Source organism: Mauremys mutica, chromosome 11 (assembly GCF_020497125.1).
Source record: "Mauremys mutica isolate MM-2020 ecotype Southern chromosome 11, ASM2049712v1, whole genome shotgun sequence".
NCBI lineage: Eukaryota > Metazoa > Chordata > Testudines > Geoemydidae > Mauremys > Mauremys mutica.
Window position 1 is genome coordinate 17,872,484 of NC_059082.1, and position 24,316 is coordinate 17,896,799.

Genomic DNA, 24,316 nt, shown 5'->3' on the forward strand with positions numbered 1-24,316 from the left:
TAATCTTTTTCTTAGAGATCCAGTCTGCATGTCTGTATTTCAGTTTTTACTTTCAAATAATTAGGAGGCATAAGTAGTGAATCAGAATTTAAGACACTCATTTTATTTCTTACGATTTTTTGCCATGAAGAAAAATAAATATGGCATTAACTGTCAGCTTAACCCAGTGCTATTTTGGTAGATGTGTTTAAAAAAAAAGCATTTTACTTTCTGCTCTATTAATTGGTCAAGTACCCTAGCCTCCAGTTTAACAAATGCTTGTTTTAAAAATGAAGAGTCGGCATATTGCTAACCCATGGAGAGGGTTTCTGATATATACAGACTATGGCTTATCCTGTTTTAAAATACTGAGGGTAATAAATGACAGCTGCTTTTAAAAAATGTTTCTTTTAGACTGGATAATCTAGGAACTCATGGGTGATTGTGATTTTGGGGTTTGAGAGGAAGAGGGAAAGAGAAAATAAAAGTAATTATTTTTCATTGTTTTAATTTAAAACAAATCATTATTTGAAAGGCAACTAGCACTTAAATTGCACAGCTGATCTGGAGTGGTAGACTGTGCTGTGTTCATTTGGTTGAGTTTGCTGTTCAAGTGTTTTATAAACCCCTTTAAAAAAAATCATGTAACTACTTGGCTTCTTGAACCTCAGGAGCTGATTGTCTTATCTTTTGGTGAGCTAGCTCTGTGTTATGTTGCAAAACCTTCAGGCATGTTGTGTTTCTTCGTGTTCCTGCAGTCTGCAAGTGAAGTCAGCTTCATTAGTTTCATGATGGCACATCAGTGCATGGCTGGTGTTGCCGCTTCCTTCAAGCTAGTCCTGGAGCATGATCTGGGTTGCCTTGGTTTGGATAAGCTTGTAAGGATTTGTCAGCCAGATGTGACAAGATTGTCAAGAGGCAAGTAAAGAAGGAGATCTGATATTAATCAGTGCATAGCTTGGAGCCAAACTTTCTCAAATGCAGTGTAGTAACATGTTCTTCTCATTTACTGCTTCTCTTTGTGGCTATGGAACTGCCACTGTCTGAGTTTGACGGTTAAAGGGGATGCCAGCTAATAGCCTTTAATTGTAAGGATAAAATTCTAGGTGGAAAAAAGATCATACGTTTCTATTTTTAACTTCTTTTCAAAAATATAGTTCAGCAAACTGAAAAATACATAGGCACTTGATTCAGGTAAGAGTCTCAATACTTCTATAGTCAGATTTTTAAAATATTGAAACGGGGGTTCAGTTCCAAATATTCAGGGAACAGGACTTGGAACATGACTCAGGGAGCCCCAGTGTTCTTTCTGGTTCCAGTGTGATGAAGGATGCCAGGGATATTTTTAATTGCTGAGAATAGTGTGTGTTGTTTTTCTTTATTTTAGTGATGGTGACAGAAAGAGAATAGTATATGCTGAAGAATGCTCCCCCCACCTATTTTTTTTCAGCTAAAAAGGATCATTAGTACATTTAATTGACTTTCAAAGGGCATACCCCATATTATTATGTTGTCTGTATACCACTAGGTTTATAATGCCACTAAGTTTTCCCTAACAAACACTATAATTGTGCATTTTGGTTAGAATTAATCTTTGGTATTAGTGAACAGACACAGTATTTCATAAACAGAGTTATATTTTAGCAATACGTGAACAGATGTGAAAGGCATTTCTAATCCTATGCATGAGGAAATTCTTTTTTTTCCCCTGAAGACCCCAAATAAAACTCCTAGGAACACTAACCGTGACAAAAATGTTTAATTGTTTCTTTAATCTATAGCACCTTTCCTTCTTGCACTTTTCCTTCATATCTTAACAAGAATGATAAACGCAAATACATACATACCCACTGGAAATATGCATCTTTAAAATAATATAGAAAAGTTTTCTCCAAGTTTTGGGCCACATTCTGCACTCACTGAAAACTCAGGTGAAATCTTATCCTACTCCAGCAAGAACAGCGTTGTGCCTTTTGGTAGGGTGACCAGATGTCCCATTTTTAAAGAGACAGTCCCGTTTTTGGGGACGTTTTCTTATATAGGCACCTATTACCCTCCACCCCCTATCCCATTTTTTCACAGTTGAAATCTGGTCACCCTACCTTTTGGTACCAAATGTCCTGAATAAAGCAAATTTGTACCCTCAGTAATATTGAACAATATTATAAAAAATCTGTTCATACAAGTGTATCATTTCATTTCCAATCAGATAATCCACAAATTAAGGTGATAGTTTCAGCAATAAAATAACAGTATTTTATCTAAATAATATTAAGAGTGCATCATATGCAAGCAGATCTCAGTTATTTTTATTTTAAAACATGGTTTCTGCAACATGCTTTATTTTTAAAAAAGTAGTTTTTATATATTCTGGTGTATGGTAAATGTCACCGTGCAGTTAACAAGCTGAAATTCAGGGCTGAATCTTGAAGTCCTTACGCAGGCAAAACACCCAGTGAGTAAGGACTGCAGTTTGGTCCTTTGGGCCTTATCCTGTTCTAATTGGCTTCTTGGTGCAGGTTCAGGTCCTCTGTTTCTGTTAGGTTCTCTCTCTGCAGCCACCATTTTTGTCCTAGCAAGTGCAAGAGGTAAGATGGTAAAACAACTTTCATTGCAGCCCCCTCTGTTTTTAATTGCCCATAACTGCCTCCAAAAATTTTTCTCTTGGGACTAAAACTTTCCATGCTCAGGCTCTGCCCATAGATGAATTTTTTTTGGAGGGAAGAAATCTCCATAGATATTTTAGAGTTACGAACAGTGAATATCCATTCTATGCCTTAAAATCACTTTAAGATTTTTTTAACAAACACATGGATAATGAAAAAATGGTCACACTTTAACGCTTCAAATTTCACATGTGGCTAGCCCACAATGAGAAATAGTCACTGCGTATTTGAAAATAGGTATTAAATTACAGTGTTAAAAGTCATTTAAAAATTGGTCTCATTCATGCTGAGGGAAAAATTACTTATTTTTAAATTGTATATCTGCCTGCAGTGCTGTGGATTTGCATAAAATATTGCGTAAATTTGTAGCATCATAGACAGTATCTTGTGTGTGTGTGTGTACACACAGTGTGATTGAGTTTAAAATTTATGGAGTTGTGTAAAGTAAAATTGTGTAACAGTCTATTGCAGAGTATGGTTAGTGGTTATTCCTTTTTAAAAATATAAATATTTAAAAGAATGGGAAAAAAATAAATGCAAAAAATTAAGTCCATATAACATTATGGCTGCAGACTTAAACAGTGAAGTGAACAGAGGAAAAAGTTAAGATTATCTTTGCAACATTAACTCACCTACATTGCTCATCTATAGAACTTTTTAATATTAGTAAGACTGTTACCGTACATTTTCAAGCGTACATTTATGTGCAATGTGGGTAACTTAATATTGTTTATATTTTTTTCGTTTCCTAACTATTGTGTGTAAATTTGAAACATTAAATTGTGTTAATCTAGGGTTTTGTTTTTGTTTAATTAAACCTTAGTGGCTCTCTAGCTTCAATGTAACATGGTGTTGTGTGTGTTTGTATGCAGGGTACACATAAATATGTGCAAACTGTATGTATGGAACATCCTATATATAACATTAAATGAGACGCAATTGGGTTTATTTTAATAACTTTCACTTTGTTCAAATTCAATGACCTGTCCCTACCTCAGAATCCTTAACTAAAAATGTTACTGTTAAACAGCTGTGGTTTGTCAAATGAGTATGCGGTGATCTATTATTCATTGTTGAATATATAGTGGGAAATTTTCCTATGCTATCAGAAATAGGTTGCCTTATAAATTTACTTTAAAAGAAACTTCCCTGCTTCATGGAATGGGTATTCCATAATCCCTTAAATTTTGCAGGGTATTACAGTATATACATTCCTGTATTGTGGGCAGTTATGTAATGGTGCATTGTAACATTATTACTGATTCAGTATGTGTGAAAATAATTTCAATTTGGTTGTAGGGTCAAGCTTAAATAATACCCATGAGATGATGACACCAGAGACTGTTTCTAGCCCTAATTCCCACTTCTCTTTGTTCTATGCTAATTGGATCATATGCTTTTTTATTAATCTTTTTCCTGGTTTGAGAAAACAATCGTTCAGTGAACATACCGGTTGTTTATAAATATGTAAGATCAATTGCAGAGATCGTGTATCTTTAAACGTGTTGTCTAACAACAAATTTGGGCTTTACTGTCCAGTGTGTTCTGCTTTAAAAGTACCCGTTGTGTGTGCACGTGCACGCGCGTGTGCGTGTGTGTGTGCGCTTTCTTTTGTCTTAGTAATTATTTTGACAGTGGCCATTAACAGAAGTTGCCTTGAGGGGCCCTGGAGGGTAAGTGACTTGCATGAGGAGCGTTTTTCATCCCACAAGTTATGTTATCATTAAGGTCTGGCCTTCTGGTATGTTACCTTTTTGAGAAACTCCTCCATTCGCTTTCTCTCCCAGTTTCTCTGTCTGAGGCTCTCAGTCCTAGACACCTATCCGTCAGCTCCTAACGTTGCTGTTAAGCAAGACTGAATGCTGGCATAAAATTTTCAAAAAGCCTTTACTTTGTATAATTCTCTATTGCAGACATTTGCTTTCAATGCAATGTTTTATCAGGAGAAGTTTTTAACAAAGTGACTGCGGACTATAGGTCCATAAGTCTGAGGTCCATTCCAGCCCTTGAAGTTAATGCCTGTGGGTGGTTTGACTGAGTAGTCATCAATATTGGGCTCGTATATAGAAAATATACATAGACTGTACTAATTCCATCTTGAACTGGACTTCCTTTGCATCCTTAATTTTATGGGCACAAAATATTGCAGAGACAATTTAAGCATTTCAGTATCTAAGTATCAATTTTTACCCACGAGTGAGATACTTGGGGTCAAATTCAGCGCTGACATATATCTTGTTCATGTCAACAAAAGGCAATGGGATAGCATCAGATGTAAATCAGAACTTGGTCTGTAGACAGTCAAGTTGTAGAAATTGTACCTCCATATACTTGTATCCTCAAATTGTGGGTGTATAAAGGGAAGTCAGGTTTGATTATTTGACTCTAAATACAAAATATTGTCTATAGTTGAATTCATACACTAGGGATCCAGATAATTAATTGTGTTTTCTGCAGTCTTCTTTTATAAAGTATACTCAGAACTAGTAAACGTTGTGAATGAAAGGTGTATGCCTATGAGTTATAATCTCCCAACAATGCACATTTATGCCGAGTTTAGTGATGTCACAAGACTGGCCAAAAGTTTCAAACTTGAATGCCTTAAGTTAGACTCCCAAATCCATAGTTAGCTTTTTGCTCAGATTTTCAAAGGTGCTGAGCACCTGGTACTCCTTTTGACTTTAGTGGGAGCTTGGCTGCTCAGCACCTCTGAAATCGCGGTCATTGATTTAGGAGGCTAATGATGGATTTAGGAACCCACGTGTCAGCACCCAGGTATGACCATATTTGTGTGTAAGCGGGATTTTCAAAGGTGCTCTGCTGTCATTGAAGTCAGGGGTTGAAGTTGCATGTGCCTCATGGCCTGCCTCTGGTTTGGGGAAGAGGAGTCTCTCCCATCCCTGTCCTACATGCTGGTCTCTTGCATAAAGCCCTTTGCGCAGGGACCAGAATTTCACTGAACCCTTTTGCTACTGAGGAATGTGCAGTAATGACCTGCATCAGCTGGAACTGATATTCATAGACGTTCAATGTGGAATAAAGCTCTTGGGTCATGCAGTCCATCCTAGTGTCCTTGTAAAAATGTTGTCCTATCATAAAGAGTGTTACTCAAAAGTTACATATGTTCAAAATATCCATGTGTATATTCTCAGGACAAAACACTATAAAACTTGTTCACTGGCTAATTTATATTACTCTGTCTTATTTTTATTAGAAGAACAGTACTCATTTTGCATTGATGATACATTTTTTGTGGGCTCTTAAAGGGTCCATGCTTGAGATGTACTCTCAGTTTATCATAATATCTTCTCAGGAGAGAGATTTTGTTTATAAAACAAAAAGATAATGTGTCAAATCCTGCAGGGCTTTAGAATCTCAGCATTTGGACCAATATAAATAGAAAACTTAAGGATTCTTTTCCCCCAATGAAAATAGCTTCATTTATTTTAGTCTAAATATTCTTCGGCATAGTGGTGAACCTAAATACAACAATATGATACCAGTGCATGAATGTTAGAATTTGAAATGGACAAGTATACTTGTGTTGGATATAAACACACCATGAACTGAAAACTGATTTTCAGAGCAGTTTAGAAGATTATCATTAAGTGAAGATATGTGGCTAAATTCCAGGCATTGTTCTGAAAATCTCAACCAAGGACCCAGGAAAGAAATATAATAAACACTGAGTGTCCAGAGGAGTACCACAGAGCAATATATGAAGTCTAGTCTTAATTAATAGACCAGGTCCTCAGCTAGTGTAAATCAGCATAACACCATGGACTTTCTGGAGATATGCCAGTTTACATTAGCTGAGAATCTGGCCCATTCCTTTAATTCCTGCAGCCATCTCAAAATCCTTTAATTCATGATCTAGAAGAGGGACTCAAAATCTTTTTGAGTCTTTCTCCTGTATAGAAAGGTTTCAGCCATCCAGTCTGGGAGCAACAAGAATAGCATGTGACTGAGGTGACCAGTCACACACTATAAATAGTAAGTGGTCAATGACATACATTGAGAAAATATTTCACAAACAACCCCTGGGCTGCAATACAAGGTAAAATTCACCCCTGTGCAGAGGACCAGCACAAGACCTATATATCACTTAAAGTGTACACGAGAACAGTACATGGTCCTCATTCTGGCCTTCTTCCCAGAGGTCAGTTTCACACAACGTGTTGACTGAATAATATGCAATAAGTTGAACTACTAAAGTCTGTTCTCAGATGATTAACAAGTAGAAAATGGGTGAATTTAAGCTATTCACGTTACTCCCTACGAATAGTTTGTCCAATTCTAGGCATAAGTTTATAATGTGATATGGCAGCCAAAAATGACAGTGCAGTTTTGGGCTCTGTAGAAAAATCATCATGTAAGACAGCAGGGAAATCATAGTCCCGGCTCATTTGTGACAACGCCTGGACTGTTGTGGTCAGTTATGATAAAATGCAGGAAGCTTAGCAGAGCAACAAAAATTAAGTGCTGGAGGAAAGATTGCAAAAGTTAAATATATATAGCTTGAATAAGAGCAGATCAGAGAAAACTCTACAAATATGAGGATATTAATTATCTAGGAGGAGCAGTGTTATTAGGGTAATAACAAGGAGGTATAGGTAAGACAAGGAAAATGGAGGTTGAGTATTTGTAAAAGCTTTCTGACAGTGCGACCTATCAATCTGTGAAATAGTTTCCCAGGGGAAGTGGTGGAAGCCTCATTGCTTGGCAAAATTAAAACTGGACAAGACAAAGCTTTAGAAAATGTGCTGTAGGGAACCGTCCTGCACTGGCAAGAAGATGAGCTAAATAACTTACTAGGGCTGTGCTTGCCTCTAATTTCAATGATTGTCCAAAGTGAGTGAAATGTAAAAGTAAATGGCTATAAACAGGGGAATAAAATCAAATTTTTACAGGGGAATAAAATCAAATTTTTAAACGTTTCAATGGTAATAACCTGAGTTATCAGCAACACAGGACACGAAAATTAGATAGGAGGCCCAGTTTTGGCCTCAGGTCCCCATGTGTAGCTGTCATTTAAATCCATGAGAGAGAGACATCAGATCTGAATCAGAATTGGCCTTTGATTTTGCATTTTACAGTGTTACTTCAAAAGCACACTAGAATGAGGACATCCTGTAACATTTCCTAATAACAGGCACACATCCTACTTTTTACAAACCAAAAAAGGGAACCGAATCTCCATGGATACTTATTATCCAGTTTCTAATATGAAGGTATAAAATCCTTCACATTTTAGCCAAGGGGAAAATATTTTACCAAATGGTCAGGCCATGTCTCTGTGGTAAATACCAACCCCTTCTCCACAGGTGCAGAGGTCTCTCTAACAACGGAACTGGTGAGGTTCTATTGCACAGAAGTTGGGCAAGGTTCAATTCGCTCCCACATATGATGTGCATCTCCTGTACTCCATGGAGCCTAGCTACAGGTGTCAGAGTGGTAGCCGTGTTAGTCTGTATCAGCAAAAACAACGAGGAGTCCTTGTGGCACCTTACAGACTCACACACTTATTTGAGCATAAGCTTTTGTGGGCTAATACCCACTTCATCCACTGCATGCATCCAATGAAGTGGGTTTTAGCCTACAAAAGCCAAGGTGCCACAAGGACTTCTCGTTGTTTAGCTACAGAGGCTGAAGACTGGGATATGAAAAGGGATCCTCAGTGTAACCTCACAAAGCATAATCAAAGCCATGTCAATATCTCAAGAGAGAAAAGTCGGAGGTCATTACATTTAGGCAGCATGTTTTGGCGATGATCTCTGCCTTTTCAATGATTAGTTAGCTAGCTTTTGAGAATTCAGTTTGATGATAAACGTATACCTCTTGTGACAATGGCAAAGATGCATTCTTATTAAAAAGCTACGGGCCAGATTCTTGTCTCAGTTGTGCTGATGTAACCAAGATACAAATCTGGCCCCAAATCTTCAATACTAGTTTTAAAAATATCTGTATGGGTGGTGATAGATCTGGAAACGACACGTTTAGGAAAGAGGGAGTGACTGGAAAGCAATGATAATATCCTTGATAAGACCAGAAGACTTTAAACATCTGCTGTATGCTTCTGGAAAATGGAACAAAATATTAAAGATCTGAGTGAAAGGATGACACTTGTTTTTTTTTCCATTTTGATTTCCATCTGCACTTCCAATCCTTTAATTAGGATTCTGAATTTTTAAATGTATTAAATGTGGAAAATTATTCTTTTGTTCTACAGAAAGAAATTCTGTGTACATTCTAGTTGGTGAGATAACAAAGTACGTCAAGCAATTATATATCAAAAATATTCTAAATCTCTGTAATTATCTGTTTCTTTATAAAAGAATAGCATATTATTTTAGATGCTTGGTAAGTTGTTTGGTCATTAAACCTTGTTAACATTAGTTAATTTTGAACTAATCTAAACATAGCTTCCATAAATTTCTTTACTAGATTGAATAATGAATGAAAACTTTTGAGATCTTGAATCTCAGTTGAATCATGTTAAAATCTAACTGACCATATTACATTTTGCTCTTCCCTGTAGATATTTGAGGGTTCACAGAAAAGTGTCTAGGGGAAGTTGGAGTGGGTCATTCACATGCAGTGTGAGAACTAAAAGGAATAACCTATTGTACATATCCTGAGTAGAAAGTCAGACCAAATATATTGTAAAGCTGCCACATTTATTTATATTTTTAACATTTCAAATTAAAGAAAACAACCTGAAAAATCACCTCTCTCTGAAAATGCTGTTTCTAGTGTATTTACAAATAATTCAAAGATGACTATAACTGAAAACAGTATGTGGTATTTTTCTCTTTTTCATGGGGGTTGTTTGTTTGTAATTTTTTTTTTACATTGGTGCATTTCCCAGCATGCTGAGCATTTATGTACATGAAAGATTGGGGCCTGTCACTGTTCCTTCTCATGGACGTAGGCCTCCTGGCATCAGGGCATGGCATTGCACTGATCTGCACCTCTAGTATTCCCTTTCGCCGCTTACTCTGCCCTACACCGGCTTGCCCTTAATTTTTCTGTTCTTTGGCCTAGCTGCTCACTTCTCCACTCTCACCCCCTTCCAGGATATCCAAAGTCCAATGTAATAAGTTCCAATCAACCATAAACAGAAAGGTCCTTCTGGCCCTCCCCAGGTACAAGGTTGCCAGCTTCCCTCTCAGTCCTCCCATCCAGACTTCTCTCACAAGAGCCTTCCTTGCCCCTCATGATTCTCTCCTTGCAGGAGAGTCCTGCCTTTTCTGCAGTTCCTTCCCTTACTGAGGTTCTTCAGTCTACTTATAATGTCCAGGTGTCCAGTGAATCATCATCTAGCTGTGCCCTCTCTGGCTAGAAGGCAATCAGCCAAAGCACCCCACAGATGTTGAATGTATCTCTAATTGGGGGTGTTCTCCCTTCTCTAGCAGGTGATGGGGGAACCCCATCACAAGGCTATAATCAGATTCCTTGCTGAAAAGCGCCTTTAAACTTCAGCTCGAATGGAGAAAAGCCCTTACAAACCTGTTTAAAGAAATGTTTAAAAACAAATTTCAGGCCATGCTATTCAGTGAGTGCACTGTCAGTAACTGGAATGTTAAAATTTTAGTCAATTTAGAAAAATTTGATTTAAGAGTTGTTCTTTGGTGAGAGACCAATTCATGAACTAGCCATATCTAAGCATGCTTCCAATAAGCATCAATATCTGGATTTAAAAAAAAACCAGTATTTTTTTAGGAGGGGGGACTTATATTTGCCCTTTTAATAGCTACTTACATGCATGTAAAAACAATGTCCCTCCTTCTTTGTCCAGTTTTTTTCATTCAAGAAATTTTACATTACATATATATACACAATAAAGACAAGAGGACAAGTGAAACAGATACATGCATCATACAGGAAAGGTCAATCTCTGAAGTGCAAAATTAAATGCACTTCAACTATCTTAGTTAACTACATACAAAAAGAATTAAAAACAGTTTTAGAGGTCAGTAGCATACAGAATGCAGCAGAGGAAAAAAGAATGTGAAAGCTTGTGAAATAACCTCAATTAACTTACTATAATGACAGCAACTTTTATTGTACATCTTTCTATTATTCCTCGCAGCAAAATAAAGTTCCTCTTTTTAACATTGCTTGGAGGGGCTGCTAAAGAGACATTTGTGAAATTCTGATCTAGCTTATAGGACTAACAGAATAGCCTTATGGAAGAAGGTGCAATCTATGCAAGTTATAGTATATTATGGCACAGTGAGGTAGAAGAATTGAACTACACTTTATAGTTTGACATCTCGTGATGTAAATGAATCATCTGCCTAGCACAACATGCTTTTTTTAGCCTTATAAAAGAAATTTATGGCTTTTTACTGTTCTATTAAAAAATTTCAGGATTCAAGCTAAAATATATCCTGCACTAAAGTGAAGCAATTCATGGTGCCTCATGTGTATTTTATGACTTTATAGGGCTCTCAAAACTTTTCTCAAGAATTTAGCATTTTGCGATGGTTTCTTTAAGGGATTAAGCAAAAAATGATTCCATCGGCTGAATGGCCATGTTGCCACTTGTTCTTTCAAAGGAGAATGAATCTCAGCTTGTAGTCACTAGAACCTAGTCATTTGCGTGCACACTAATATTCATCAGATTTCAGGATAAATACTGTAGATACTCAAGCAGATGAAATTTAAAATTCTAAATCTAGCGACAAAACAAGGCACTGCACACTAGAGCGCCCTAGACGTGAACTTCTAAGGTAGGGTTCTCCCCTGCCCTCAGTGAGGCTCAATGGCTGAAGAAATGCTCATGGCAAAGAGCCCCGTTTCATGTCTGACATACTGAGGTATTTGGTCTCTCCATCCTCTCAGTCTGATGGCCATTTATGACCATATATTAATAAATACAGCAAGTTCCAATTTTACCTGAAGTTTGAAGAAACTGGAACAGTCCCAGAGACCTATTGAATGGCAGATAATACTCAGCATAGCTGGTTGGGAGTAGCTTCTGGCTGTTGAGACCATGCAGGTTGGGAGGGTGGCCACAAATAGCTCCTCCGTGATGAGTTACATCCAAGACCCCAGTCCTGCAAAGGGTTTAGTACATGAGTAGCTTTACTTACGTGTCTTTACAGGATTGGGGCTTGAGGTGGAGATGGTGTGTGAAACAGAAGGCCCCGTGAAAGTAGTTGCTTTTCAGTTTGTATATTTTCTCAGGTGTGGGTTGCCTGAAGAGCGGAAGAAGAAAGGAGAAATGTTTCAAAAGTTCAGTTACTGAATGCCAAACTTATTTGAAGTTCAATATGTTGAAGGAAAACTGCTTTGAATTTTTACCACTGCTTTAGAGGGGTACAGAAGAATCCATTCTAAAAGAAACATTTTCAACTATGAAATTCTGAAAATGTTTCAAAATCTGCATTAATATGAATTGGACAGCTGTGGAATCCCTGGTGATGCCTTTTATGAGAACTGCAACGGGAAATGCAGCCTGATAGCATTACATACATACAGGAGGGCTAGAATTGGAGTAAGAGACAGGGAACAAGACATTTCCATAACTCTTTATAAATAAGATCTCCATTTTTCTGGGATGGAGGGAAAAGGTTGTTTGTTTTCTGATTTGGTGTTAAAGAAGCCACACCCAAAAACAAAATCAGAACATACTTTAAAAGAGCTGCAGAAATGTCTTAAATCTCTTCCTGTTCCCTGTGTCTCTTGCTGCAGCTCTTAATGTCCTATTTTGGTGCACATCATTGGTGCACATCATTGGTGCACATCATTGGGATGACTGTTTTCCTTCTTCATTATTTCATATTAACATTTTTCGTTTTAATATGTATACCCTGTATTTACTGTACAAGGTGTAATTCAGCCATGTTTTAGATTAGATCCTGTGACTATGAAGTGTTTTATATTCCAATGCACTTTCTGATGCATGAATTCCTTCACGTTAACTCCTCCTTAATAAATATTTCATTTATGTAAAAAGTATATTCAGGACACTAAGTGCTGTACTGAGAATAACAGAGCTAAGAAATACTTGGTCGTACAAATGCTGTACTCTGTAGCAATCCCTGTGGAGATTTAATCAGGACCTCAGAGTTGTCTGTTCGCTTCCTGCACAAGATGGGTCTGTAAGGAGAGAAGTATGTATTCCAGGAAACACAGCTGCATTGGCCTGTTGCATATGAGCATCTGAATACTAATTTGGATTTGTATTATAGATGACCCCAGTGAAAGCAAAGTGGTACACCCGTTAAGCCATGCAACAGGTTGCTAATCTATGTGCACTTTGTGTTTCATCTATAACCCTTCAAGAATTTTTCTTATATTATCTAATATTAAACATGCCTGCCCAATGTATTGAATACATGGAATAAACAAAGTGAAGCCATTCTATTAATGAGGATTTGTAGTACTTATCCTGAACTGCAGTGTTGCTACTGAGAATGGGGTGACGGACTTCTTTTGCCTCTGGGAGAGTATATCCGCCACGTGAATACTGCTAAACAATCCCTGCCAGGGATAACCTTTATCCCTGGATCTTAAAGATGCTCTGTTCATCAAATATGTTGCTTATACGATGCACTAGATTGCACTAAATGTCATTAACTTTCACTTAGAACTGGGTGAAAAGTTTTAGCTGAAACTTTTTTTTGTGTGTGTGCAAAAGATGCAATTACCATGACACTGAAACTGTTCTTGAATTCACTTTAAGTTTCACTGAATTGTTGTGGTTAAAATAAAATAAAAAAAGCCCAAAGCCCCAAACGTTTTGTTTTGACATTTTAAAAATGAAATATTTCAATTTGGTTTGAAATAAATGTTAATTTAAAAATTTCCTTTAATTATATAAAACAATAAAAAATATTTGAAATGGACTTAAACCAGTGCCGTAACAAGGGTGAGGCACTTGCCTCAGGTGCGCAAAGCGGAGGGGCGCAGCTCTACCGCAATGGGCAGCACTTCGGTGGCCGCTCTACCGCTGCTGCTTCTTCGGCGGCAGGTCCCTGAGTCCCTATCGGAGGGAAGGATCTGCCGTCGAATTGCCGCCGCTGTTTCATTCATTCTTTGGCGGCAATTCACCTGCCGCCAAATTGCTGCCGAAGAATGAATGAAGCAGTGGTGGCCATTCAGCAGCAGGTCCTTCCCTCCGACAGGGACTCAGGGAACCACCACCAAATTGCCGCCAAAGAGCCTGGAGCCAGCCCTTGCCTCGGGCTCAAAAATTCCTTGTTACAGCTCTGGTCTAAACCAGTGTTTCCCAAACTTGGGACGCCACTTGTGTAGGGAAAGCCTCTGCCGGGCCGGGCCGGGCCGAGCCAGCTTGTTTACCTGCTGCGTCCGCAGGTCTGGCCAATTGCAGCTCCCACTGGCCGCGGTTCGCCGCTCCAGGCCAATGGGAGCTGCTGGAAGTGGTACGGGCCGAGGGACGTAATGGCCGCCACTTCCCGCAGCTCCCATTGGGCTGGAGCGGCGAACCAAGGCCAGTGGGAGCTGCGATCGGCCGAACCTGCGGATGCGGCCGGTAAACCAATTGGTCTGGCCCACCAGGGGCTTTCCCTACACAAGCGGCGTCCCAAGTTTGGGAAACACTGGTCTAAACTAAATGTTTCATTTGACCCTAAATGATTTTTTTTGAACCAAAAAATCCATGATTGGCCCAGCTGTATTTTCAAAAAAGTAGGCTTGTCAGGGAATGGAACTTTTATCTCTCTGTGCTCATTTCTCTTTTTAAACTCTGCTGAAAAATGGATTGCAAGCTGCATGTAAGCATAGCATAATTTTCTAATGGATAACAGCAAATTTATTTTAGTGGTGCATTTAAGTTATTTATTTGACACACATCTAGAAGCACTAGAAGTTCTACTGCTGCTCCCCAACCAATCCCAAACGACCTATGAAAGTGTTGCTGAATATTTTGCTGCTCATAATATTCTGCTGCTCTAGAGGGTGACCCGTAATGCCAGTTCACAGCAGCAGCCCTGTTGACTTTCACAGCTCAGGTGGTAACTGGGCTGTCCACCTAGCTAAATCGATATGTGTATTCATATGTGATCTATATGCATTATCCAAATGTATTTTTATACTTCATTAAAAAGTCTGTATGAATATATAAATTTAGTGTGCATGCTCCAGATGTTGCTTGTTACCAATAAACTTGTTTTGTTAATTTCCAGGCTATCCGATGCACTCTGGTGAACTGTAGTTGTCTGTGTTTCAAACCTGGAAAAATAAACCAACGACAATGTGACCAGTGTCGACATGGATGGGTAGCACATGGTAATATTGCTTTTGTAAATCTATCTATCTAGGTTCTTGAATAGCCCTCCTCACCATAGTATCTCAGCTCTTGGATTTTTTAATATACATCACACTCAGTTGTGTATAACTCTTGACACTCATGTCTTTTCTACTTTGTTTTAATTTTATTTTCAGCCCTAAGCAAATTAAGGATCCCCAACCTGTATCCAACAAGCCAGGTAGAGATAGTACAATCCAATGTGGTCTTCGATATCAGTAGCCTCATGCTGTATGGAACCCAAGCCATTCCTGTCCGCCTTAAAATCCTGCTAGATCGTCTTTTCAGTGTCCTGAAGCAAGAAGAGGTAATACAGATTCTCCATGCACTGGATTGGACACTGCAGGATTATATACGTGGATACGTGCTACAGGTATTGTAGTGAAAGCCTAGTCAATACAGAAAAAATAGTTGACCAAAGTAATAATTTAAAATGTCTTCCAGTTGAATCTTGGTATCCGTGGATCCCATTGAGCCATCTATTTTTAATTGAATTCCATGAGGAATTCTGCTTAAAAAGTTGATGGCATGATATGACTTAAAGTCAACTATACACTTGTACAAATTATGTGGCCCTGACTCAGTTTTTATTTAGTTTTTACTCAGATAAATATCTATTGACATTGACCAGCCTAAGAGGAAGGAAGTCAATAGCGGTCTGTCTGAGTAAAGGCCTCAGGAATTGACCCAAAGTATTGCTTAACAATTTATTTGATTTTATTTTTGTATGGTGGGATAATACATTTACAAGTTAATCTGTCAACATTTAAACACCATGGCCTATATTCTTCTCCGGTGTAACTCCACCGACTTCAGTGGAGCTACACCAAAGATGAATTTGGCCCTACGTGCTTACACAGATGCTACTGGCTGGAAATTACCTTTTATGTAAAGTAGCATTATGATCTTATATTATGACACAAATCAATATTTAATGGTCTTGATAATCTTGCTCTTTAGTGTTAGGATTAAAAATATGGAATCAATTACCTTGAACCTCTATCAGATGAAAAATTTATGATGTTACGTTCTTCATCATCTTAGAAACTCTTACATGCACTGTGAAAAATCTCAGTAGGCCATCAAATACATGTTCTGTGATAAAATATTTATTGTAGTTATTGGGAAAAGTTAGGCATAGCTAGAGTTTGAAAGAACTCCAACACTCTAGTGTAATTACAGCTATGCTCTGTGAACACTGGCGATAGATCAATACAGGTTCATTTGTTCTCTGATCTTAGTTGCTTGAAAGATTATTAAACTTGCAGTGAAAGAATACTTGACTTAAATGTGGAGCTAAATATTGGTCTGATTGCTCCATCTCTGCTCTTTGTACTTACATGTTGCTAACTGTTCAAATTATACGTGTTTTAATTTTTCAGAAAAAAATTACAAAATAGCTTATTAGACAGTATTACTATTAGTTCAGAAAGAACTAAGATCACCACTGTGTTGAAACTCAAAAGACAATATCACAAAATTGCCATCAAACTGTCTGTAAGTAGAGTAATTTTACAGACTTGCTGGAGAGGACTTCTGAGAAAGGGGAGTCTGAAATACGTTTAAATGAATGTATCACTCTTTTAAATATGTTCTGTTTTAGGATGCTTCAGGAAAGGTGCTGGATCACTGGAGCATAATGACCAATGAAGAAGAACTGGCTACTTTGCAGCAGTTTCTTCGCTTTGGAGAAACTAAATCCATTGTAGAGCTAATGGCAATTCAGGAGAAAGAAGGGCAGTCAATTATAATACCTACAACAACGACTAATTTGGATATTAGGGCATTTATAGAAAGTTGCAATCAAAGAAGTCCTAGTCTTTCTTCTTCCATGGACAAAATGAGCCCTGCCAATGTTCATCACTTTGAGAACATTGTAAATAATATGGCTTTCATGCTGCCTTTTCAGTTTTTCAGTCCAGTGCCTCCACCTTTGATAGGTTCACCACCAGAAAGACATTTGCTTGAGCAAGGTCAAGACCGCAGCAATGAAACTAAACAAGATGTTCAGATACCATTTTCTGAAAGCAGCTTCTTAATTTCCAGTTCTACTTCATTTCAAGTTGAAAACGAGAGGAGCATAAACAGCCCAGATGCCACTACTAAAACAGAAGACGATGCCCCTTTAAGTGATTCTAGCTCACATAATACAATAACAAAGTTTGAAAGGACAGAGTTATCTCCAGAAAATAAAATTATATCTATTGAAAAAAATGGCATTGGGCCTAGAAAAGGACGAGTTTTCTGCACTGCCTGCGAAAAGACATTTTATGACAAAGGAACTCTGAAGATCCACTATAATGCTGTTCATCTGAAGATCAAACACAAATGCACAATTGAAGGCTGCAATATGGTGTTTAGTTCTTTGCGAAGTCGAAATCGTCATAGTGCAAACCCCAACCCAAGACTCCATATGCCAATGAACAGAAACAACAGAGATAAAGACCTGAGGAATGGTTTGACTATCGCTGGACCTGAAGAAACTAAAAGGACAGACTTTACCATTTTAACCCCAGGTAGCAGACCTATTACCAGCTATGTCAGCCATTGCACAGATTCAAAGGTGCAATCCAGTTTTCCCAGTATTGGACAGAACGGTGTTCTCTTTCCAAACTTAAAGACAGTTCAGCCAGTTCTTCCTTTTTATCGCAGTCCAGTCACGCCAGCGGAGCTTGCTAATACCCCAGGCATACTCCCTTCTCTACCTCTCATTTCTTCATCAATACCTGAGCAGCTGGTTGCTAAAGGATTGCCATTTGATGCACTACCCAAGAAAAAATCCCGTAAATCGAGCATGCCCATCAAAATAGAGAAAGAAGCTGTTGAGACAGCTAATGAAAACAGCAACCTTGCCAGCTCGGAAGATGATACACCTCTGCAGGTGGTAAGCGATGGAGAACTGGAGACCTGTGAGCATAGGATTGAAAAGCAGATGAGTGACAGGGTGGAAAAGCACCCCATTTCAGGTAATTCATGGAAATCTCTCTCTGGGGTAGAGGGCCCAAAATATTTTGATTCTGTCATTGAGCCAAATAACAAATACGTCAAGGAAACCTCTGAGAATGAATTGGATCACTCTAAGAGAGAGGTTACGCCAGAAGAAAACCAAGCATTAAAAATAACTTCTCATGAAATGGTGTCTGAAGATCCAGAACAACACCACAGTGATGTTATAAAACCAGTGACTACATCCTCTCTTTATATTAAAGAGCAGTCAAAGCACCGGATTCCTAATAATGATTGCACTGAATTGCACCACCACTTGCTAACCGGGGGCCTTTTCAGTGCTTTGTCAAACAGGGGTGCTGCTATTCCTTGTTTAGAAGACTCTAAAGATATGGATCATATCAGTCAACATACACTAGGGATTCAGAAGGCAGAAAGCCGCTTTCATTGTGACATCTGTAAGAAGACATTTAAAAACCCTTACAGTGTAAAAATGCATTATAAAAATGTACATCTGAAAGAAATGCATATTTGCACAGTTGAGGGTTGTAATGCTGCTTTCCCTTCTCGTAGAAGTCGAGACAGGTAAGAAAATTATAAACAAAATTATATTTATTTTACATTCACAATGGGGGCCTAATTTGAAACTTAAATAAGTGTTTGAGGAATATGGAGCTGCAAAGATTTTCTGTGTATCCACCTATAACGGGTATGATAACTTATCAGAATGTTCATAAAATGAAAATCCATTGAAAGAAACATTTTCTTTCTATTAGACTACAAGGTTTTAAATAAAGCCTTGAAAATGTCATAACTGATAAAGATTGGAATAGTTGAAAGAATACTTTAGAATATCAATGAAAAGGCACAATGTGTGAATTCAACACTTTTCCAGCATATACACATGTGGGTTCATGGGTTTACTATGTACTTGTGTGTATCTTAATGTTTTTTTTTTAATGCAAAAACTATGGGGCCAGCTCATAATAGCTTCACTCAGTTTTCACTCTTTCCTTGCTTTATGCAAGTCCCACTGAAGGATTTTAAACCAAGTGGAGAGGGAAAAATAGATAAGGACAGCAGGATTTTTCCCTTGAGTTACTACAAAGTTAATATTGCACATTACAAGGTCAGCATATGCAAACATTAAAGATGAACATGCAACGTTAACTACTCCTTGTGTGTATGTGTCATGATACTGTCTTTAATAACAAGATCATATAATACGTGATAGATAATGAAATACCATGGGCCCATGTTACTGCTGGTACTTCTGTTTTATGCCACTGTAAATCCATTGATTTCAGGTCTGATATGCATAAGTTAATAGAGAAACAAGAATTGAAAATGCTCCATACATGCAACTTTACTGTTGAAACCCTCAATTTTGTATATTTTATTGAGAAATGGTGGTAACATTGTTAAAGATTATGAACTTGACTCATTGCATTGGTTCCACTGTTTAACACCACTGTAACTCAGGCTGCAGGCTCTGGTTGTAGAAAGTCTGCCTGGATGGAGCTCATAGTGACACAAGGTACCAGGACTCCATATTCTGCTGGGAGACCTGAAGCCAGTCCATGCAGTCCAGGAAGTGGGCATAGACAGTCAGGGAGGGATGTGGCCATTACAGTCAGGAGATGCACTGAATTAATCTGCTGCTGGCAGGGCTTCTGTGATGTCCTGACAAGAAATGAAATCTACTCCCCAGTGGCAAAGTCCCAAGGGAGGGCAGTGACAGGGTTGCTTCCTCTCTTTTCCCTGCAGTGAATTCCCTTCTAGTGTAGCTGTGACAATAGGTGGGTGAATGAAGCCTTGTGCTGCAGTTCGTACACATGTACTGCAAATGCCTTTCCACACCATTGTATTGCTTTAACTTTAATTCTGCTACCCTCAAGCACCTAGTTTAAAAAGAGAAACAAAATGATCCCACAAGAAAGTTCCTGAACTCCACATGGGACAAGAATTAACTATACCTCTCCTGCAATGCTGTTCTAGCCCGGACCAGGAATGCTATAGTTACAGGGCAGACAGTTTTCAGCGATAGCCCCCTGTTTTCATGTGCTGATCATGTTCTGAATAATCCATCCTTTTGGATGAAACTATATCTGTTGAAAGAATTTTTTTTTCATGTTAAAGTCTGGATGATGCTCTTGCAGCCATTTTTGGAGTTAGATAAGGGTACAAGTTAAAAAAAAACCCTCTTCTTTTATATATCAAAAATGGCTGAGGTCTGGAAGTTAGCTGGAAGTCAGAGATGAGCAATGACTGCCTGTGTGTGAAGAAAGTTGGTTTAGATTGAGCAAAGTGATGCCTGTTTGAAAATTGCATTGTGGATATAGCAAAACATTCTGTTGAGTGCAGAAGTGAGCTCTTCAGGGAGACACACTGGACAGATGGGTGCAGCTGCAGCAGGGCACATGTTTCATGGTATCAGGCAGCAGCTTTCACTGACCTGAGCCCTCTATTTTCTGGCTATGGAGCAGGTCCAGGGGCCAGTCTCTTTCACCTCTTTGTCCTGGGGTGGGATAGGTTCAAAGTCCACTGTCTGGCTCATCTAACCCTACCCAATCCACTCTTTGATACCTGAGTCCTGCTAGAAGAGGTTATCCAACCTGTTCTGTAACCCCTCTAGGCCAGCATTAGGTCTAGTATGTGAGTGAAGCATGAAGTAGCCACACCACAAGAGCAGGGCCAACGAGAAGAGGGAGAAGCCAGTACAAATTACCGGGGCCCGGTGGTCCGGAAGGGGGCCCGGGGCCCGGCTTCGTCGGCCCTATTTAACCAGTCTGCCCTTGCTGGGGGGCCTGAAAAAAAAATTTCACTGGGGCCCGAACCCACTCTCAGTGGCCCTGCACAGGAGAGTATCTGGGCTGCTGACTTCCATGGAGTTATTCTTGATTCACACAGGTACAAGTGAGATCCGAGTCAAGCCAAATACCTGTACAGATGTTTGAATTTTCTCCTTTAATCTTATAATGGCACTTGATTAAACATACACAGTTCACGCAGACTACCAAATATTGGTTACTATTTCTTAGTTAATTGTTTTCAAACAATTAGGTATTGTTAGGTATTGATGAAAAAATCATTTTTGCTAAGCTTCTCTTTGTTCTTCTAGACATAGTTCAAATTTAAATCTTCATCATAAGCTTCTGACCAAAGATACACTGGAATTCAAGGACAACTATTTCAATGCAACATACCTCTTGAAAGACATGGCTAAGGAGGTTTGTCAAGATGTGTCTTTAAAACAACATGTTGGACAGACTTCTGTAATCTTCAAAGGAATGAACAGAACAGGCAGCTTGGTTTTTCCACTGAGCAAAATCAGAGAACCCTGTTCTGAGAATTATGGATATGATCCAATGAATGATGGTGCTGTTCTGGATTTAAGCACTACTTCCAGCATTAAGTCTGAGAGCAGTGCACACTCCTCTTGGGATTCTGATGGAGGAAGCGAAGAATGCATCATGCCTTTGGATGATAGCGATGAAAGTTGTGAAGGGCCAAGCTTAATACCCAATGAAGAGCTCTACCCGGACTGTAGTGTAATTGAGAAGGCTAATCAAAGCTTTACAAATTTACCTTCCAGTTTGCCAATAACTTGTCATATATGCCAAAAAAATTACAGTAATAAAGGAACCTTCAGGGCCCATTACAAAACCGTGCATCTCCGCCAGCTCCACAAATGTAAAGTCCCAGGTTGCAACACAATGTTTTCATCTGTCCGCAGTCGAAACAGGCATAGTCAGAATCCCAACTTGCACAGAAGTCTGACCAGATCACCAAATAGCCTCCAGTAACAACATACTAATCTCAAGTGACTTTTTGCTAAGCGTAAATCATTTCAGATAAAGAGTTGGAAAGATTTTTAAACAAAACAAACCAACCTCATTTGATGCTGGGCCCATTTAACATATGGGGTCAAATTCTGCTCTCACTTATATGGATGCTCTCCTACAGCTTCACTGAGCAAAATGTGGTGCCATCATTTTAAACCATTATTTTGTTTGACGTTAAATAACAGAAACTTCTTTAAGGAAAAGAAAGCTGCATTGGCATTGGGGTGAATGTGACACCATTAACTGAAGTCTTTTTGACAGTTTGCAAAGTATTATTCACTTACAGTCCGAAGTTCAAAGGAGAAACCTCCATCCCATTGGATCCTGTTATGTTTACATGTTAAATGGGAGTAGTATTCTAGGATGTCAATAAAGATGGAGACGTCCTTTGGTTGGGTTGGGGCTTTGGGGACTGTCATTTTATTCCTGAGGCCATTGTCAGAGGCTCACTTGCAGTATTAAATAAATTATGGTGTTCTCACTTTAGTTTTCACTGAATTTCAAAAGCCAAAATACAAATTTAGGAGAATGTAGGATGAGATGCAAATTCTCCACAAATTCTGCAGTCCTTACTCCTTGATTTCAATGGGAATTTTACTTGGATAAAGAGTGCAGGATTCTGGCCCTTTGAGAATAGACCAGAACTAGATTTAAAACAGGAAATATTCCTTTCCATGCAAGAGGGTCTCTTGGTTAAATCTGAGAGATCATGACATGTATTAGCAGAAGAAAGCTAAGCATGTTGGTTCCAGAACCACAGCAAATATCCCGGAGGTAGAAAAAAGTAAATACTATATTTTCAAATGCATTTTTTTACCTCTACTTTCACGAAAAGTGGAATACTGCAGGGAAAATCCCCCAAATTATTCATAATTTTAAAGGTATAGTTTCAAACCTGTGGGTAGGGTGACCAGACGCCCCAATAAAATCGGGACCATCCCGATATTTAGGGGTTTGTCCTGCATCCTGACCGATCTTTGGTCAGCACGCAATTAGTCCCAATATTTCGCAGTACTCCTTTTTTTTTTCTTCCACTGGCGACTCCCCTCCCACCATGTGTCCTGATATTTTCTTCCTCTCATCTGGTCACCCTACCTGTGGGAGCTCTGGAAAAAGAAACAGTTTAAAAAAACCCGCAGTAGGTATCCTTCATGATTTGTTGATTTTCCTCATCCATGGGAAGAACACATTTATCTGTGTAACAATAGGAAAAAGAGTACATTTATTCTGATTCATACACTTTTTTTGATATTAGAACCTTGCTTGAGATCTATTAAAATGTTTAATATCTTTGTATTTGTCACTGTAATTAACAGTATTCTGCATTATGTTCTATGCACTTAAAGACTGGTTTGCATTGTATTTAAAAAAAAACCACTTTGATAATATTTAATTTGTAGTTATGTCATACCAATGCTGTGTGTGTACATGTGGTGCAACAGTGTACTTGACGGAATCATTTTTCAATAGCAGAAAGAAATGCTAAAGCAGGCTTTATAAAACCACTTTTTAAAAATATTTAGTAAACTTTTCCATTTTGAATCAAGTTTTCATGAGTTGTAGTGGGCAAGCATGATAATGACAGCACAATTTGTACATATACCAAAGTGCTTAGAGTATTTGTGGTTTCTAGGACTAGTCTGGGTTTCCAGTGTAACTGGATCTTAGTCTTTATGCATTTTTGTGACTGAACAAGATTAGATTGAATTTCTGATTTAGGTTTTAGGAAGACTAGTACAAAGCTATTGCCATATGTCTTGATGTTTAACTTATTCTAAAATATACTACAGTATTGTAACCATTTTATATTGTATAAAGGAAGCTAAAGTGGACTAAATATTTCATTAATTCTTTTGAAAATCTGGTTGTGTGTGCGCATAAGAAAAAACCATGACATTTGCAGTGTTGTAAATTTTTGTGCTTACTAGAAATGGGTTTCATATGTTGTGTACAGTAATTTTATTTTATATTTACAGTAGGTCTCTGTGATATTAAAACTCTCACTAAAACAATTCAGGCTTGAAGCGGTTAGGATAAAAAAGTTGTTAGGCTGAGACCAGATTGTGCCCTCACTTTTGAAGCAGGAATTAATATTGATGGGGATTTTAGCTTAAAAACCAATGGTATAATCTTGGATGCTACAAAAGACCCTGGTCTTCTGGTGGCACAAACACATGACTTGTTACCAACTATTTGGTGTGCTTTTTACATATATTTGTGCTGGCTTAATCGTTAAGGGTCTGTTTGAAACCAAGTGTGATGTAAACAGATACTGTAATGCCCAGTTATTTAGTTTTTCACTGTTTCCAAAATGGTAACACAATTTGTATACCCTACGAATTTTGTATGTGTTAATAAAAACATATGATAATGTCTTCGATTCAAAGCAAAGAGGTTTCTATAACTGGAAAATTATCATTCTGCCACTTTATTTTTAAATAATCCTTTAAGCACATTCTCTCTACTAAAAGAACCTTGGTTTGACAGTTGTTGTAACTGCTGCCACAAAAAGGAAGCATAATTACTTTAACGAGCTATTATAAATAATGAGGTAATTGTTACCCGATCATGTATTGATTCTTCACCCTGTAATGTGCAAATTA

The 24,316-nt window shown here is 38.3% G+C and overlaps 1 protein-coding gene across 2 annotated transcripts in view; it reads left to right on the forward strand.

Annotated features, from left to right (window-relative positions):
- Nucleotides 1–24,095, forward strand: part of BNC1 (basonuclin 1) — an 89,176-nt gene extending 65,081 nt beyond the window's left edge. For both annotated transcript variants that reach the window (XM_044978829.1, XM_044978830.1), the window contains exons 2-5: nt 14,801–14,903; nt 15,060–15,295; nt 16,526–18,453; nt 20,990–24,095. In XM_044978829.1, the coding sequence (XP_044834764.1) occupies nt 14,801–14,903; nt 15,060–15,295; nt 16,526–18,453; nt 20,990–21,674 (2,952 nt within the window). In that variant the 3' untranslated portion in view covers nt 21,675–24,095. The remainder of the gene's footprint in view (nt 1–14,800; nt 14,904–15,059; nt 15,296–16,525; nt 18,454–20,989) is intronic.
- Nucleotides 24,096–24,316: the final 221 nt, after the last annotated feature.